Source organism: Neofelis nebulosa, chromosome 6 (genome assembly GCF_028018385.1).
Source record: "Neofelis nebulosa isolate mNeoNeb1 chromosome 6, mNeoNeb1.pri, whole genome shotgun sequence".
NCBI classification, from domain to species: domain Eukaryota; kingdom Metazoa; phylum Chordata; class Mammalia; order Carnivora; family Felidae; genus Neofelis; species Neofelis nebulosa.
In genome coordinates this window covers 32,736,772-32,750,830 of record NC_080787.1, presented here as the reverse complement: position 1 = coordinate 32,750,830, position 14,059 = coordinate 32,736,772, and the positions used below count along the sequence as shown (strand labels likewise).

At 48.9% G+C, this 14,059-nt stretch overlaps 2 protein-coding genes across 4 annotated transcripts; one reads left to right on the top strand and one right to left on the bottom strand.

Annotated features, from left to right (window-relative positions):
- Positions 1 to 308: 308 nt before the first annotated feature.
- On the bottom strand, positions 309 to 5,736 carry PRR3 (proline rich 3). 3 transcript variants are annotated; one of them, XM_058733269.1, is made up of 5 exons: positions 5,428 to 5,720; positions 4,633 to 4,695; positions 2,547 to 2,729; positions 1,905 to 2,195; positions 309 to 1,600 (listed from the first exon to the last, which is right to left on the bottom strand). In XM_058733269.1, exons 1-5 carry the CDS (start codon positions 5,531 to 5,533, stop codon positions 1,494 to 1,496), a joined length of 750 nt encoding a protein of 249 aa, XP_058589252.1. In that variant the 5' UTR covers positions 5,534 to 5,720; the 3' UTR covers positions 309 to 1,493. The 3 variants fall into 3 exon arrangements, with proteins under 3 accessions (XP_058589252.1, XP_058589253.1, XP_058589254.1); XM_058733270.1 differs by lacking the exon at positions 2,547 to 2,729 and having other exon boundaries at positions 5,428 to 5,721; XM_058733271.1 differs by lacking the exons at positions 2,547 to 2,729; positions 4,633 to 4,695 and having other exon boundaries at positions 5,428 to 5,736.
- A 649-nt stretch (positions 5,737 to 6,385) lies between these two features.
- Positions 6,386 to 13,652, top strand: GNL1 (G protein nucleolar 1 (putative)). The gene is made up of 12 exons (XM_058733253.1): positions 6,386 to 6,726; positions 7,139 to 7,304; positions 7,678 to 7,814; positions 7,972 to 8,123; positions 8,230 to 8,301; positions 9,277 to 9,484; positions 9,653 to 9,748; positions 10,148 to 10,342; positions 12,124 to 12,302; positions 12,380 to 12,542; positions 12,789 to 12,929; positions 13,303 to 13,652. Exons 1-12 carry the CDS (start codon positions 6,654 to 6,656, stop codon positions 13,542 to 13,544), a joined length of 1,824 nt encoding a protein of 607 aa, XP_058589236.1. The 5' UTR covers positions 6,386 to 6,653; the 3' UTR covers positions 13,545 to 13,652.
- The last annotated feature ends 407 nt before the right edge of the window (positions 13,653 to 14,059 follow it).

The window sequence follows — 14,059 nt, the reverse complement described above, 5'->3', positions numbered from 1 at the left end:
TGAAAGACTGTTTTGTCATTACCACTCCCATAAACATCAAATCTACAAACATGGGTAAAGTCTTTAAAAATTACTCCACGGATACTTGGCCTTTCTTTTTTCCTATAAAATTTTACCCTTGAATGTAATACAGCCTGGTGTCTACTTGATGCTTATAGGTTAATGGGACCTCACTGGTTCCTTCAGATTGAAAGAAACTCAAGCATTGTCTTCTCTATTACCACTGTATATGAACAAATGAAAGAATAAAGTTGACTCCAACAAGAACAGCCTCATCTGTACCTCCAGAGATGACTGGAACACAGGGATTGAAGAAAATGCTTGTTTCCACTGCATTTATTACTAATATAAAAAAATGTTAAAAAGAAAAAAAATTCATTCTTTCTCCAACGGCTCTCATCCTTCCCTCTTGCCCACACAACTCCTGACCCATTTCCTCAGGGCCAGTTCAAAACTGAGCCTGTTCACTGCCGTTTTCACAGAAAACAACCAGTGCCAGGGATGCAGGGAAGAAGGTTAGACGAGGGCGACAGTACTGTCCAGGTTCCACCCAAAGGCAGGCCGGGTGGAGATTCACAGAATTCAGACGAAAGGGCTGGTGGCCTCACAATGACATAGTCTAACTAAAGTGGGCTGGAGAGGAGACAGGGTTGCCCATCAGAAGCTTTAGAGGACATCTCATGGACTTGTGTCAAACCCAGAAAACCCGACACCAGGATGGGGAGACCAGGGAGGCAGTCTTGCAGAAAGGTTCACAATTCTCCCACGTTGGGAGGTGTGGAAAGTCTAGAGGGCACCGAGTCTCACTTGTTTTGGCAGAAAAACTTACTCTAGTGTTGGGAAGTCACAAAGATGCCACGGACACTGAGAGAGGCTACGTACGAGGGGATGCACAGTTTCACAAAGCACAGTGATCACAGACCAGAGCGGTGGGGATCATGCTACTGACGCAGAAACTACAAAATCCAAAAGCAGGGAGAGTGGCCTTTCAGGAAGTAACTCTGCACCAGTCATCCATACTTAACCCCAGGTCAACCTGGTGAGTTTCACAGAGCAACTGGCAACTTTTGGGGTAAGGGTTGTCACATAAAAAGGATTTAAGCAGCTAGATGGGAATGGTAGGAAATTGCTCCAGAGCTCTCAGGAATCGAGGGCAGTACTGGGGGCTGGGTGGGCAGATGCACAAGAAACAGCACCAAAGAGGTTTCCTGTTCAGCAGTCAGTTGGTGAGGGGGAAGAGGATCCAGGAGGCAGTTGAAGGGAGCAAAGATGGGGTCCCGAAGGCGAGTCTCTGGAGGCTGGATCACACACTGGGCACCAGTGATGAAACACAACTCTGAACCCCAAACAGGAAAGTGACAGATGGGGGTGGGTGTCACTGACTGAGGGTGGTGGGTGGAACAGCCTCACAGTAGCCATCACAGGGCCACAGGGAAATATATGGCCGCTAGGTCACAGAGGGCTCCTTCCAGCCTGGATGGGAAGGCACAGTCTCACAGAGGCGGTCCATTGACGCCTGGGTGGTAGAAGGCACAGAGGTCCTCATATCGACAGTGGCCCTTTTTGGCAAAGTGTCGGCAGACAGGGCGGTTGGATTTGTCTGTGAACAAGTAAAAATTGGGCAGTTTAAAATATAAGAAAGAAAATAAGATATAACAAAAACCAGAAATAGAGAGGGCAGTCAGATTTCCTACTCCCTACCATTTCCAGGTATTTATTTGGTAGTGGTAGTGATAACGGTAGTCATTCTCTGGCAGAAAAACACATTCAGGGCTACTTCTACTTCAAAAGGACAAAGGATAGCCCAAAAGAGAAGAGTCACAGGCATTCTGGGAGTGATGAGTATTGAATGTGTATAGGCATTTTAAAACAAAAACAAAAACAAAAAAAAAAAAGGACCTCACCTTCCATAACTTGGGGGCCATCCTTGGGTGGGCAGGCATTTTTGATAAGAGACCAACTTTTGAGCCTTCGAGGATTTCTCTGCTCTTTGTGAAAGCCTCCCCTGGAAGGACCCCCATGGCCTGGTCCAGGAAAAGGAGGTTCAGTATTGGCCCCCCACCAACCACGACCATATGGGCCACATCTGGGGCCTACGCCCCCCCGAATTGGGCCTCTGCCCCGGGGAGGAGGTGGGAGACTCAGCAGTGGTGGAATCATTGGTCCCCTTGAGCCTGGAGGACCTCTGTGAAGAGCTGGAGAGAAAGAGAAAGACAGACACGGAAAGGTGATCAGTGGCCACCTTAATCCTGAGAAAAAAGCCCTGTGTTTTTGTTCTTTTACTTTTTATTGAAGTACAATATACATAGAGAAAAATACGCCAATTTTAAAAGCACAACTCAATTACCATCAAAGTAAACACACCTGTGTTTTTACCACCCAGGTGAAGGGATAGAGCCTTCTTAGCACTCAGAAGTCCTCCCCCCATTTGTGCCCCTCCTCCCCCACTATTCCACCCTCCTCCCCAAAGGGAACCACTATCCTGACTTCTAGCACCATAGGTTAGTTTTTGCCTGTTTTTGAACTTCGCATAAATGGAATCATACAGTCTGCATTCTTTTCTGTCTGGCTCCTTTCGCTCAACATCGTGTTTGTGAGATTCATCCAAGTTGCCTGTAGCAGGAGTTCGTTCATTTTCATTGCAGTGTAGTATCCCATTGCATGCACACACAACAACTTATTTATCCATTCTACTGATGGTGGACATGTGGGTGGATTCCAGTTTGGGGCTATAACGAAAAATGCTGCTATGAACATTTTTATACATGTCTTTGTTACACATATGTATGCATTTCTGTTGAGGATAAACGTAGTATAGGTATTGTTGTGTCCTAGGGTATATGTATGGTAAAATTTAATGAAGTCAAACTTTCTTTTTCAAAGTGGCTGTACCAATTTACACTCCCACTGGCCATTGTTCCATAGCTTTGACAACACTTAGTAATATAAATTTTTTTCATTTTTGCCATTCTGGGGAGTTTTTGTTTGTTTTTTGTTTTTAAATTGCGGTAGAACACGTAACATAAAATTTGCTTTTTTTTTTTTTAAAGCAAACTCCATGCCCAACATGGGGCTCGATCTCACAACTCTGAGATTAAGAGTCGCATCCTCTACTGAATGAGCCAGCCAGGCACGTAAAATTTGCCATCTAAATATTTTTAAGTGCATTTTTCAGTAGTGTTCAGTAAATCCTCATTGTTGTGAAACAGATCTTTAACAACTCTCCTTTCCTCCACTCAGCTCCTGGCAACCACCATTACACTTTGCTTCTATGAATCTGACTACTTCTGATACCTCAAATAAGTGGAATCATACAACATTTGTCTTTTTCTGACTGGCTTTTCATTTAGCAAGATGGCCTCAAGGTTCATCCATGCTATATAACACACAAGGATTCTCTTCCTTTTTGGGGATGAATAATATTCCATTGTATGAATATACCATATTTTGTATATCCATTTATCTCTCAATAGACACTTCGGTTGCTTCTGGCTCTTGGCTATTGTAAATAATGCTGCAAGAATAGGAGTGTGCAAATATTCCTTCAAGATCCTGCTTCCCATTCTTTTGGATATGTACCCAGAAGTGGGACTGTTGTATCACATGGTAGCTCTATTTCTAATTTTTTTGAGGAAACGCCATAGTGTTTTCTATAGAATTGCATCATTTTACTATCTCAGCAACAGTGCACAAGGGTCTCAACTTCAAAGTGGTGTGTTTTTATCTTGCAGTTATTTGACAACTAATGATACTGAGTTCTTGTTCACATGTTCTTGGTCACTTAGATCTCAGTTTTTGAGAAACAGCTGCTCTGGTCCTTTGCCCACTTTTCTAACAGGTTGTCTAGAAGAGTTCTGTATATATTCTAGATATGAGCTCTTTATTGGTTATACTTATTGCAAATATCTTCTACTCTCTAGCTTCCTATTAATTTCTTAATGGTGTTATTTGGTTGATAAAAGTTTAATGTAGTTCAGTTTATCAATCTTTCCTTTATGGTTAGTGTGTGTGTGCTTCTTGTCTGTTTAATAACTCGTATCTCCTCTAAGACTATGAAATGCATTTATTTTCTTTACCTTTAACACCCAGATCTACAGTTCACGTGGAATTGATGTTTACACATGAATAGTTCAGATTTCATCCCCCCCACCCGTGAATATCCAATTGATCCAGCATGATCTACTGCAACATCCACTATTTCAGCTCCATCTTCATCACAAATGAAGTGTCTACATATGTGCAGGCCTGTTACTAGTCTCTTTGTACCGAGATACTGATTTATGACAATACCACATCATAGTAACCATAGTTTTACAGTAATAAGTCCTCCTATTTCAAGACTGTCTTTGCAATCTCTCAGCCTGATCCTTTGCATTTCCATGTAATAACACAGAAGGCTTATTTCCATTATAGGGATTGTAACTGGGAATGCATTGAATCTGTAGATCAATTTGGGAAGAAGTGACATTTTTACATCATTGAACTTTCCAATCTGTGAATATACAACATTTTTCCATTAATTTACGTAAAGAATCCCTGATGTTTTGGTTTTGAGTTCTTCCTGGGTTGTAGTCCCTCCCTTGCTCCCTTCTCCAGGATCTAATCAAAGGATCAGAGCCCCCTTGTCCTCACCTGACTTGGGGTCACCAGGCTTTCCATTGGCCATGGGGGGAGGGCCCAGAAGGCTGGGTGGTCCTAAGAGTAGACACGAAAATATAGTCACCAGAATGGACTAAAGTACTGATGATCCTGTTATGGTTTTCTGCTACTCATCTTTTAATCCAATCAGTACAGCCAGATATATTCTCAGCAGTGTTACAAGTTGTTAGCCCATCTATCTGCCCTTTCCTCTGCAAAGCGTTCTCAGAGTTTGCAAAAAAAAAAAAAAAAAAAAAAGTAGAGACTCAGTCAAAATGAGCACACAATGCGGAAAGGATACTTACAGCTTTCTCTTTCCCTCACATAGTTGCTATCCAAAACATCCCAGGTGATTCCAGAGGTAATCCAATTCCTCTCCCTAACTATTGGCCAATCAGAGCGATCCCTTCACACCTCCTGCCCCAGAATAGTTTAGAGAAGGCAGCATTTCCACTTTCTCTGTGCAAGTCTGGTCACAAGTTGTTATTCTAGACATCGCAATCTGCAACCTCTCCAGGCCCCCCCCCCCTTGCCTTCTGCGGCTGCGCACACGAGCTCTTTATCCTTTTCTCCCTTGTCTTCTTCAGAAAGGTTAGGGGCCGGATGGAAGTTGAGGAGTCAAGGAAGAGAACTCGCTCAGGACTCCACATCGGACAGCCTCCTATCCCCGCCCCAGCGCTTGCGCCCTTCCTCCTTCCGTTAGAGCCCCCTCCCCCGCGCCTTTTCAGACCCCATCCCCTTGCCTTGACCAGCTGACAGGCATGTGCACACCCCTCCCGGGCTCCTCACCTATGGGACTCCCATCCTCCTCGTCTCCAGTCTCTTCCCGCTCTGGCAGCGGGGGCTGCTGCAGTGGCGGCTGCTGCTGCTGACTCTGCTTCTTTCGTTTCGGCATCGTGGTTGCGGCAATGGCTGCAGCGGGATTTGGAGGGTAGTGAGGAAGGGGCACGCTGGGATTCTGTTTCCGCTTCCGTTGGGTGGACTGAGAAGCTGAGGCTCCTGCCCCTTCATTTCCGGAAGGCTCCGGGGAGCCTTTGTGGGGCTCGGTCTCTGCCAGACGATAATGGCAGGCCCAAGCCTTCTTTTTGTTGCGTTCCTATAAATGCTTAAAAGAAAATTCCTCTCTTCTCTCCTCGCTGAAAAGACCCCACAACCGGCTCCTCACAATGTGCCATAGAGTCGATAGGCTGTCGGGCCAGAAGGCCTGAGACCGCTGTCGCACCTTTAAGTCGCCACATCCGGTCCCGGGTTACCATGGTAACAGCTGAAGGCACAACTTCGTGCCCTCTGACCTCTCTTCAAAAGTCCTTGTCCCGCCTGGGTTTCCCTCCTCGCCCGCGCTTGCCCGTATGATCTGTGCCCTTATCATCTTCCCACAAGGAATTTTGGTCCCACGAAGGTGGCGCGCCCAGGACTCTTTAGACTGCCACCCGTCCCTCAAGACGTCTGACCCTGTCCCCAGTGTAGCTCAGCAACTTGACTTCATTGCCAAGACACGCAGTCCGGTCTTTCCACAAAGGTCAAGCCCGGGGGTTGCTAAAATATCTTAAGCGCATCCACGCCTCTCTCTCCCCCAGGTGATAGGACCCGCCCTCTGCTCCACCCACCCCTCCAGGTGAGTGGTAGCTTCCCCCGGCGCGCAAGGTAGTGATGACACGCGTCCCCCCTCTTCCGAACGCGAGTTGGTAGCGTCCGTGACGAAGTTAGCTTGATCCTCCCACGCACGCCTCCTTCCTCGCCGCAGCTGCGCCCTGTCCATGCCACTGAGTCTCACGTGCGGGTAGCCCACCCCGCATCTTCCTCTCGCCTCGCTGCCAGAGGAAAGTGGCTGTATTTCCCTTCGTCCGCCTTCCACCCAGGCCACTGGGGCGAATCGGCCAGGCCCGCTCGCTGACGTCACCTCATAGCCCCGCCCCCTCAAGGGTCCCAGGCCCTTGCGGCGGGGGTTGCCCGGGGGGAGTCCGTTGAGGCGGCCGGAGCTCGGCGGAGGTTGGGCCAGGTGACTGGTCCAGGCCATGCCGAGAAAGAAGCCCTTCAGCGTGAAGCAAAAGAAGAAGCAGTTGCAGGACAAGCGGGAGCGGAAGCGAGGTCAGTGCAGGAGCGAGGGGAGGGGGCGGGGCTCGGGCTCCCGCACCTCTGGAAGGAGGGGTGTGACGGCCGCACCTCTGCGGGGCGTGGGAGTGGGCGGTGGCCGCGCGCGGACGCTCGCGGGCCACCGCAGAGGGGATTCTCTTACCCCAGGCTCCTTGGAAGGGGTGGGAAAGGATGGATAGTTGGGGGAGGGGAACCCCTCCAGCTCTAACCGGGCGCCATCCCCGCAGGTCTCTGGTGGAGGAATGACTCCCCCCACGCACATCCGGTAGGGTGTTGAGCGGGATGGCTGGGAGCCCCCGGCCTCAAAAGAAGTGGGGTCTTGTGAGGAGAAGCCAGGCTGACCGAGGAGGGGGTCTTACAGCCCCTTAGAACCCGCCAGCTCGGCGTCACCAACTCCTCCCCGCAGGGCTCCAAGATGGGCTGCGATCCAGTTCCAACAGCCGCAGCGGGAGCCGGGAGCGGCGGGAGGAGCAAACCGACACCTCAGACGGGGAGTCTGTGACCCATCATATCCGCAGGCTCAACCAGCAGCCTTCCCAGGGGCTGGGTCCTCGAGGCTATGACCCAAATCGGTGAGAGTAGGCGGGGGAGGGGGGTGTACTGGTCCGGGCTTCCCCGCCTACCCGGATGTGAGAGTATTGGGGGAAACTCGGCTATTGCTGGTGGAGGAGATGGGGCTGGGATGCCACCGTTCTCCGCAGGCAGCTGGGCTCACCGGAGCAGGCCACAGTTCTCTCTTCCGGAGGGGCTGGAGAGAGTTCTTGGTTTTTAGAAGGGCGAGGCTTAGGGGAAGGTCGAATACTGTGGGAAAGAGAGACTTGAGGGAGGGCTTACTGAAAGGAGACTTGAACAACTCTGAAGAGAAAGCTCTACGAAGTTGTCTGCCCAAGAGGGGAGTTTGTGGTCACAGGATTGCAAGAGATGGCGCGGTCCCTGTCCCATTAGATACCGGCTGCATTTTGAGCGAGACAGCCGGGAGGAGGTGGAAAGGAGAAAGAAAGCAGCCCGGGAGCAAGTGCTACAGCCGGTCAGTGCTGAGCTGCTGGAGCTGGACATCCGAGAGGTCTATCAGCCTGGCTCAGGTGAGCGCTCAACACACGGATGTTTGGGAGAGGCAGTGGGCTCGGGGAAGGAGCTTGGAAGAGGAAGACCTGACTGCCGGGAAGGAGAGGTCTGCGATGTACTCTTGAGCCCTGAAACTATTCTTAGACTTACTTGGACTTTTTCTTGATTTCCCAGTCCTGGACTTTCCCCGACGCCCTCCTTGGAGCTATGAGATGTCCAAGGAGCAGCTAATGAGCCAGGAGGAACGTAGCTTCCAGGAGTATCTTGCAAAGATTCATGGGGCTTACACCTCTGAGAAACTCAGCTACTTTGAGCATAATCTGGAGGTGAGAATGCAGTGGGGACAGGAGTGACCTTTCATCAAATTGGTCTGGGGTCGGGTAGGAGAGGGACTCCAGGCTTAGGTACTCTTCACTGATGTTGTCTTTTTAGACATGGAGGCAGCTGTGGCGCGTGTTGGAGATGTCTGACATTGTCCTGCTTATCACTGATATCCGACATCCAGTGAGTACTGGGAATGAGGGTGGCAAGGGGGAGGGGGAAGGAAGATTCTTGTAGGGTAAAGCACAGAGGCAGAAATTGGGAGCTGGAGAAGTATCTTTCATTTCTAGTCTTCTCTATCAGTATGACTGATGTCTGCAGTCAGGAACTCAGTCTTTTATTCATCAGTATCACAGCTTGCCACTTCTGCTCTGGTTAATTGATCCTTTTTTTTACTTCCCTTTGATGAAAAACTACATAATTTGTTTCCCATCCCACCAGAGCTAGACCCATAGAAAGTTCTAGTGTGGAGCTCCAAGGGATTCTGTGAAGGCAGCTAGGGCTTCCCCTGCTCCATCATGTCAGTCACTACAGAATTCAGCCTCACCTGGAATAGTGGTTAAGACAGTGGTTAAGGCTCTAGTCTCTGCTGCTAGATGACCCTTGTGTTAATCTGGCTTTACCACTTCACTGTTGTCCTCTAGTGAGAGAAAGGGAGGTCTGTGGGAACATTTAGGTTGGAAGTCCTTAACAACATATATACACGCATTGGTACACATATGTGTGCACTCACATGCACTCACACAGCCACACATGCTTGCCACAAACATGCACACGCGTATGTGTGTGCATACGCATGTGTATAAACATAAGTGCGTGCACATAAAAATAGGTGCGAAGTTTGATCCCAACCCCCACCCCTATTCCTGACCCCAGCCTTTATCCCAGTGTGCTAGGTATCACTATTTCCTTGTCTTGTGTTTGGCTCATTTCCATTCCTAATTAGGACCTGTAAGAAGTTCCCCAGACACAAATGCACAGGTATTGCTTACCATTACTTTATTTTCCTAGTTTAGTTTGGCTGATTTACCTTTTTACCCCAGAATCTGCTACCACTAGAGTCTTGTCTCTGAGCTGTGCCTGGTGAGTGGGGAGCTAGAGGCAGAGAACTCTGGGTTGATCTCTCATTGCTCCCTCCTCTCACCAACCCTGTCCCAGGTTGTGAATTTCCCACCAGCACTTTACGAGTACGTGACTGGAGAACTTGGGTTGGCCTTGGTCTTGGTCCTGAACAAGGTGGATCTAGCCCCACCGGCTCTCGTCGTTGCCTGGAAGCATTATTTTCACCAGCACTATCCCCAGCTCCACATAGTCCTTTTTACCTCTTTTCCTCGGGACCCACGGACCCCACAGGACCCTAGTAGCGGTGAGTGGGCAATGAGGAAGGCAGTATGGGAGAGGTGGGTGGTAGGGGACAACAGGAAGAACAGAGAGGCTTGTTGACAAAGGAGTCCCTGATATTGGTCTTAAGCGTGGTGGGTGAGATGGGGTGCATAAGCCCATGTGCTAACACTTTTGTGCCCTCTGATCTCAGTTTTGAAGAAGAGTCGGAGACGGGGGAGAGGATGGACTCGGGCACTGGGGCCGGAGCAGTTACTGAGAGCCTGTGAAGCCATCACTGCGGGGAAAGGTATATACTTCTTAAGAGGGGAGCTGTGGGACGATATGTGGAAAGCCCAAGGCTTGAAGTCATTTTGCTTACCTTCCTTAAAGTCAACCCCTTCTTTATGGATGTAGGCAAGAAGCCAGAGGGAGGGGTAGAAGAGGGAGCAGACTGACTTGGTGGCAACAGAGGCAGCAGGTAGACAGGAGCCCCAGTGGTCTGTTGCTTTCAGTCTTCCCAGTATTTTTCTGAAACAAAAACATTTATATGATTTCTGTGTGGGGTCAAGTGAAGGCTGGGGAGAATGTATTGTGCAGGTTGGCACTCTCGGGGCGCCAGTTACATCAGCTGTGCAGTGTATAGTCTGTGCAGTCATTTATGGTGGCCCTAGGGAGAACCTTCATCATATTCTGCTTCTTGGAACAGTGGACTTAAACAGCTGGCGGGAGAAGATTGCCCGAGATGTGGCTGGGGCCACCTGGGGAAATGGCTCTGGGGAGGAGGAGGAAGAAGAGGATGGACCTGCAGTCCTTGTGGAGCAGCAGACTGACTCAGCAATGGAGCCAACCAGCCCAACCCGGGAGCGCTACAAAGACGGAGTGGTGACCATTGGCTGTGTGGGTAAGGAAGCAATGGCCCATGCATGGCAGCCTCCTATGAGGTACAGAGTTTCACTCTTTAGAAAAGGAGGGTGTCGGCAATAGTGGAAGTATCCTGGCACCCCTGAGTTAAATTCCCCCTTTCCTTAGCTCTTATTAATTTTGAGGAAGTTATTTACCCATTCTGAGTCTTAGTTACTTTGATTTTTAGAATGGGGATGCTGATACCCAATTAGAATGGATGTCAGGAATGAAGGGAATGGCATACAGAGAGCCTAATGATGCCTGACAGATAGTGATAATGGTAATAATCATGATTGTTGAAATTTAATATTTATGTGGTACTTACTATGTACCAGGCGTTATTCTGAAAGACATAGATTTTAACTGTTTACATGGTAGTAATCAATAGTAGACCAATCATTAAATCAGAGCAGGAGCTTTGTTAGCATTAGTATCTTTCTGAGCCTTATCCCATTAAGTTTGTTGTCAAGGAGCATCATCCCTGAATTAATAGCCTTGTCTCTGCTCTTTTTGGGGAGGAAAGGAATGTATGATTAAGGCCCAGAGACCCTTTCCTTTGCTGTGGGACAGGCAGTCCTGAGGTTTCATTTACCTCTAATTCTTAGCAAATATTTACTGAGTGCCAGGTGCTGTTCCAGGGACGGGTTATGCTGTTGTGAAAATGGCAGAGAAGTCCTTACCCTCACAGAGCTTATTTCCTTGAAAGTAAGTTGATTCATGATTTGAAATCATATTATTTAGGGGCATTGAAAGGTAGAGAGTGATCCAGTGAGGAGGGTTCTCATGCAAAACTCCCTCTGAGAAGAGCCCAGGATGTTCAGAGGAAGTAGCTATTTGGAGATAATGGGAAAAGGGCCTTCCTGACCAAGGGGTCAGTAAATGAGAGGGTCTTCATGTGGGAATGAGCTTGGTGATTTTTGGATAAGCCTGAGTGTCAGGGCATTGGGGGATGGGAGCCATGGGGTTGAGTAAGATGGAGGAGAGGGGCAGGACCGGGGAGTTCAAGGTGAACTCAAGTGTGAAAGCTACTTCACACCCAGCTATAGAGCTGGGGCCTGGGATCTCAGTTGGGTAAGAAGAGAAGTAAGGACATGAGTTCAGTATTGAATAGTGGTTCTGTACTAGAGTCAGAGTTAAAGATGTATTGGAACTGAGGAAACAGAGTAAGTGAGCTGAACTGATAGGATGTCAGGGCAGAGAGAGTGGTGCCTGTGGTTGAGATTTTGAAGGTGTGAAGTGACAAGGTCCAGAGTACAACCTTGACAGTGGGTAGTTGAGGAAATGATCTTTGGAAAATAGATGCAGGCACCGAGAGGTCAGAGTGCTAAACAGAACACCTGTGCAAATACCAAAGTCACCCAGAATGATGGAGGTGGTCCTGAAGAGAGCAGCAGTGAGCCCCAAGGATTTATAGTCTTCTTCTTGGACAAGTTGTAATGATTATGAGATACATATTTCACTTGTGTTGGGCATTTGGTCTGCTGCAGGCACTGAACCACACAGTTCTATTTGTTTCTGTTTTATTTAATCCTGACTACTCACTTGTAAAATGAGGAAACAGGCTCAGAAAGTGAAGCAAATTGCCTTGAGGTTACAAAGCTGATAAGTGGAGAGGCCAGGATTCAACCCTGGCAGCCCAGAGCCTGATTTGTTTGAAACTTTTAAGGTTATACTGCTTCCTTGATTTCTGAGCTTTACTTCCCTTTTTCTCTATAGCTGTTGTCTTACCTGTCACAGAGTAGGGATCTGTCCAGTGTTAATTTTCCTTGCCTTCTTTAGGTTTCCCAAATGTGGGAAAGTCCTCGCTGATCAACGGGCTGGTGGGGCGGAAGGTCGTGAGTGTCTCCAGAACCCCCGGCCATACCCGATACTTTCAGACCTACTTTCTCACCCCTTCTGTGAAGCTCTGTGACTGCCCTGGCCTCATATTCCCCTCCCTTCTGTCCAGGCAGTTGCAGGTATGAGGTATGATGGGGCAGGGAGGGAGAGAAAGCAGAAGGCCAGGAACGGGCTGAGCATTCTTGTTTCCCCTCAGGTTTTGGCGGGGATCTACCCCATTGCCCAAATTCAGGAGCCATACACCGCAGTGGGCTATCTGGCCTCTCGAATCCCTGTGCAGGTCCTGCTTCACTTGCGCCACCCAGAGGCCAAGGATCCCTCAGCAGAACATCCCTGGTGTGCCTGGGACATCTGTGAAGGTGGGCTCCATGTTCCTGGCTTCTCCCCTTGCCCTTTACCCTGCTCTATCTCCTCTCCTCTTCTCAGAAGTTCTGCTCTTGGTAAAATATCTGGCTACTCATGCTTGGATTTCTGTCGTGGAGCCAGCAAGATCTGTGGCCTGGGATGTTCCAGAGAAAAGTGGAAGGACTACGTTATGGGAATAGGGTGATGGTGACTGGGTCCGGTTAATGGCTTCCCTCCCCATTATTCTTTTCTCTCTTCAGCCTGGGCAGAGAAACGTGGTTATAAGACAGCCAAGGCAGCCCGGAATGATGTGTACAGAGCAGCCAATAGCCTCCTGCGGCTGGCACTGGATGGCCGCCTCAGCCTGTGTTTTCATCCGCCAGGCTACAGTGAACAGAAAGGTCAGACAGCCAGTGTTCCTGTGCTATGATGTAGGCAAAAGGCTTTGTGGCCCAGGGTCAGATCTGGATTCTACACCTGTCAGCCAGCTCTGTGTTACTAAACATCTTTGAGACAGTTTCCTGGTCTGCAAAACCAGGGTGATAGTTGCCTCCTGGTAAGGTGGTGGTAGAAAGTAGAGTTAATGTATGCAGAGCTATTGTTTGGTGCCCAGCCCATGGGAGTTTGAATGAATGAATGAATGAATTAATGAATGAATGCCAGCAGCTACAGAACTGATTGTTACTCTTAGTTTTTGCTTCTTCCCCATCTTTCTCTGGCTTTAGTTCCTTGCTTAAAACTCTCCTCCATTCTTTTCTTGTTTTGGTTCCCCAGGCACCTGGGAGTCCCATCCGGAGACCACAGAGCTGGTGGTTTTGCAGGGCAGGGTGGGGCCAGCAGGTGACGAGGAGGAGGAGGAAGAAGAAGAGCTGAGCAGCTCCTGTGAGGAGGAGGGAGAGGAGGACCGGGATGCGGATGAGGAGGGGGAAGGGGATGAGGACACCCCAACTTCAGCTCCAGGGTCCAGCTTGGCTGCCCGAAACCCTTATGCCCTTCTGGGCGAGGACGAGTGCTGAGTCCTTGCCCTGTGCCATCTGCTCCACCCAGTATCTCTGCTTTTGGACTGACCTGAGGGTACCTCCCCTCTGCCATCCCAATTGTGAATAAAGATTGTCTGCTTTGTAGCCCCTTCCCCAGATGGACTGAGGTGAGAGCGGCTGTTTTAGGCCGACAGTTGTGGGAGACTTCTCTCTTCTCCCTTCTTTTCTCATGCATTCTTTTTGGGAAGGAAGAGCTCTCTTAAGGGTTACTTCACTGGGTTCTAAGGCTCTGAAATCCACTGTCTCTGCTCACTTTCCCATTCTGCACTTTATGGATCCTGTTATCAACATGGGGCGGGGAAGTCACTTCAGGCTTTGAGGCCTGGTCTAAATCCAACCCTCTTTTTGAGTTCATGCCATTCCTTCCTTCTCAGATTTGAGCAGCAGCCTTGTGTGTTCCTTGCTGCTAGACCTGGGTTATACTAGGATCTTTTTGGAGAAGAAGTGGTAAGAGGTGTGACAAGCTGATGTCTCCATGTGAGATTTTTACA

Excerpts from the sequence above, each read along its gene's own strand:
- PRR3 (XM_058733269.1), bottom strand. The coding sequence starts at position 5,533 with ATGCCGAAACGAAAGAAGCAGAGTCAGCAGCAGCAGCCGCCACTGCAG. Across the intron at positions 2,196-2,546 it reads GACAGAAAAGAATGCAGACT|CTCTTCACAGAGGTCCTCCA; the intron begins GTATGATTCCAT and ends CTTTCTCTCCAG. Across the intron at positions 1,601-1,904 it reads TGGCCCCCAAGTTATGGAAG|ACAAATCCAACCGCCCTGTC; the intron begins GTGAGGTCCTTT and ends ACTTGTTCACAG.
- GNL1 (XM_058733253.1), top strand. The coding sequence starts at position 6,654 with ATGCCGAGAAAGAAGCCCTTCAGCGTGAAGCAAAAGAAGAAGCAGTTG. Across the intron at positions 7,305-7,677 it reads CGAGGCTATGACCCAAATCG|ATACCGGCTGCATTTTGAGC; the intron begins GTGAGAGTAGGC and ends CTGTCCCATTAG. Across the intron at positions 12,930-13,302 it reads AGGCTACAGTGAACAGAAAG|GCACCTGGGAGTCCCATCCG; the intron begins GTCAGACAGCCA and ends TTGGTTCCCCAG.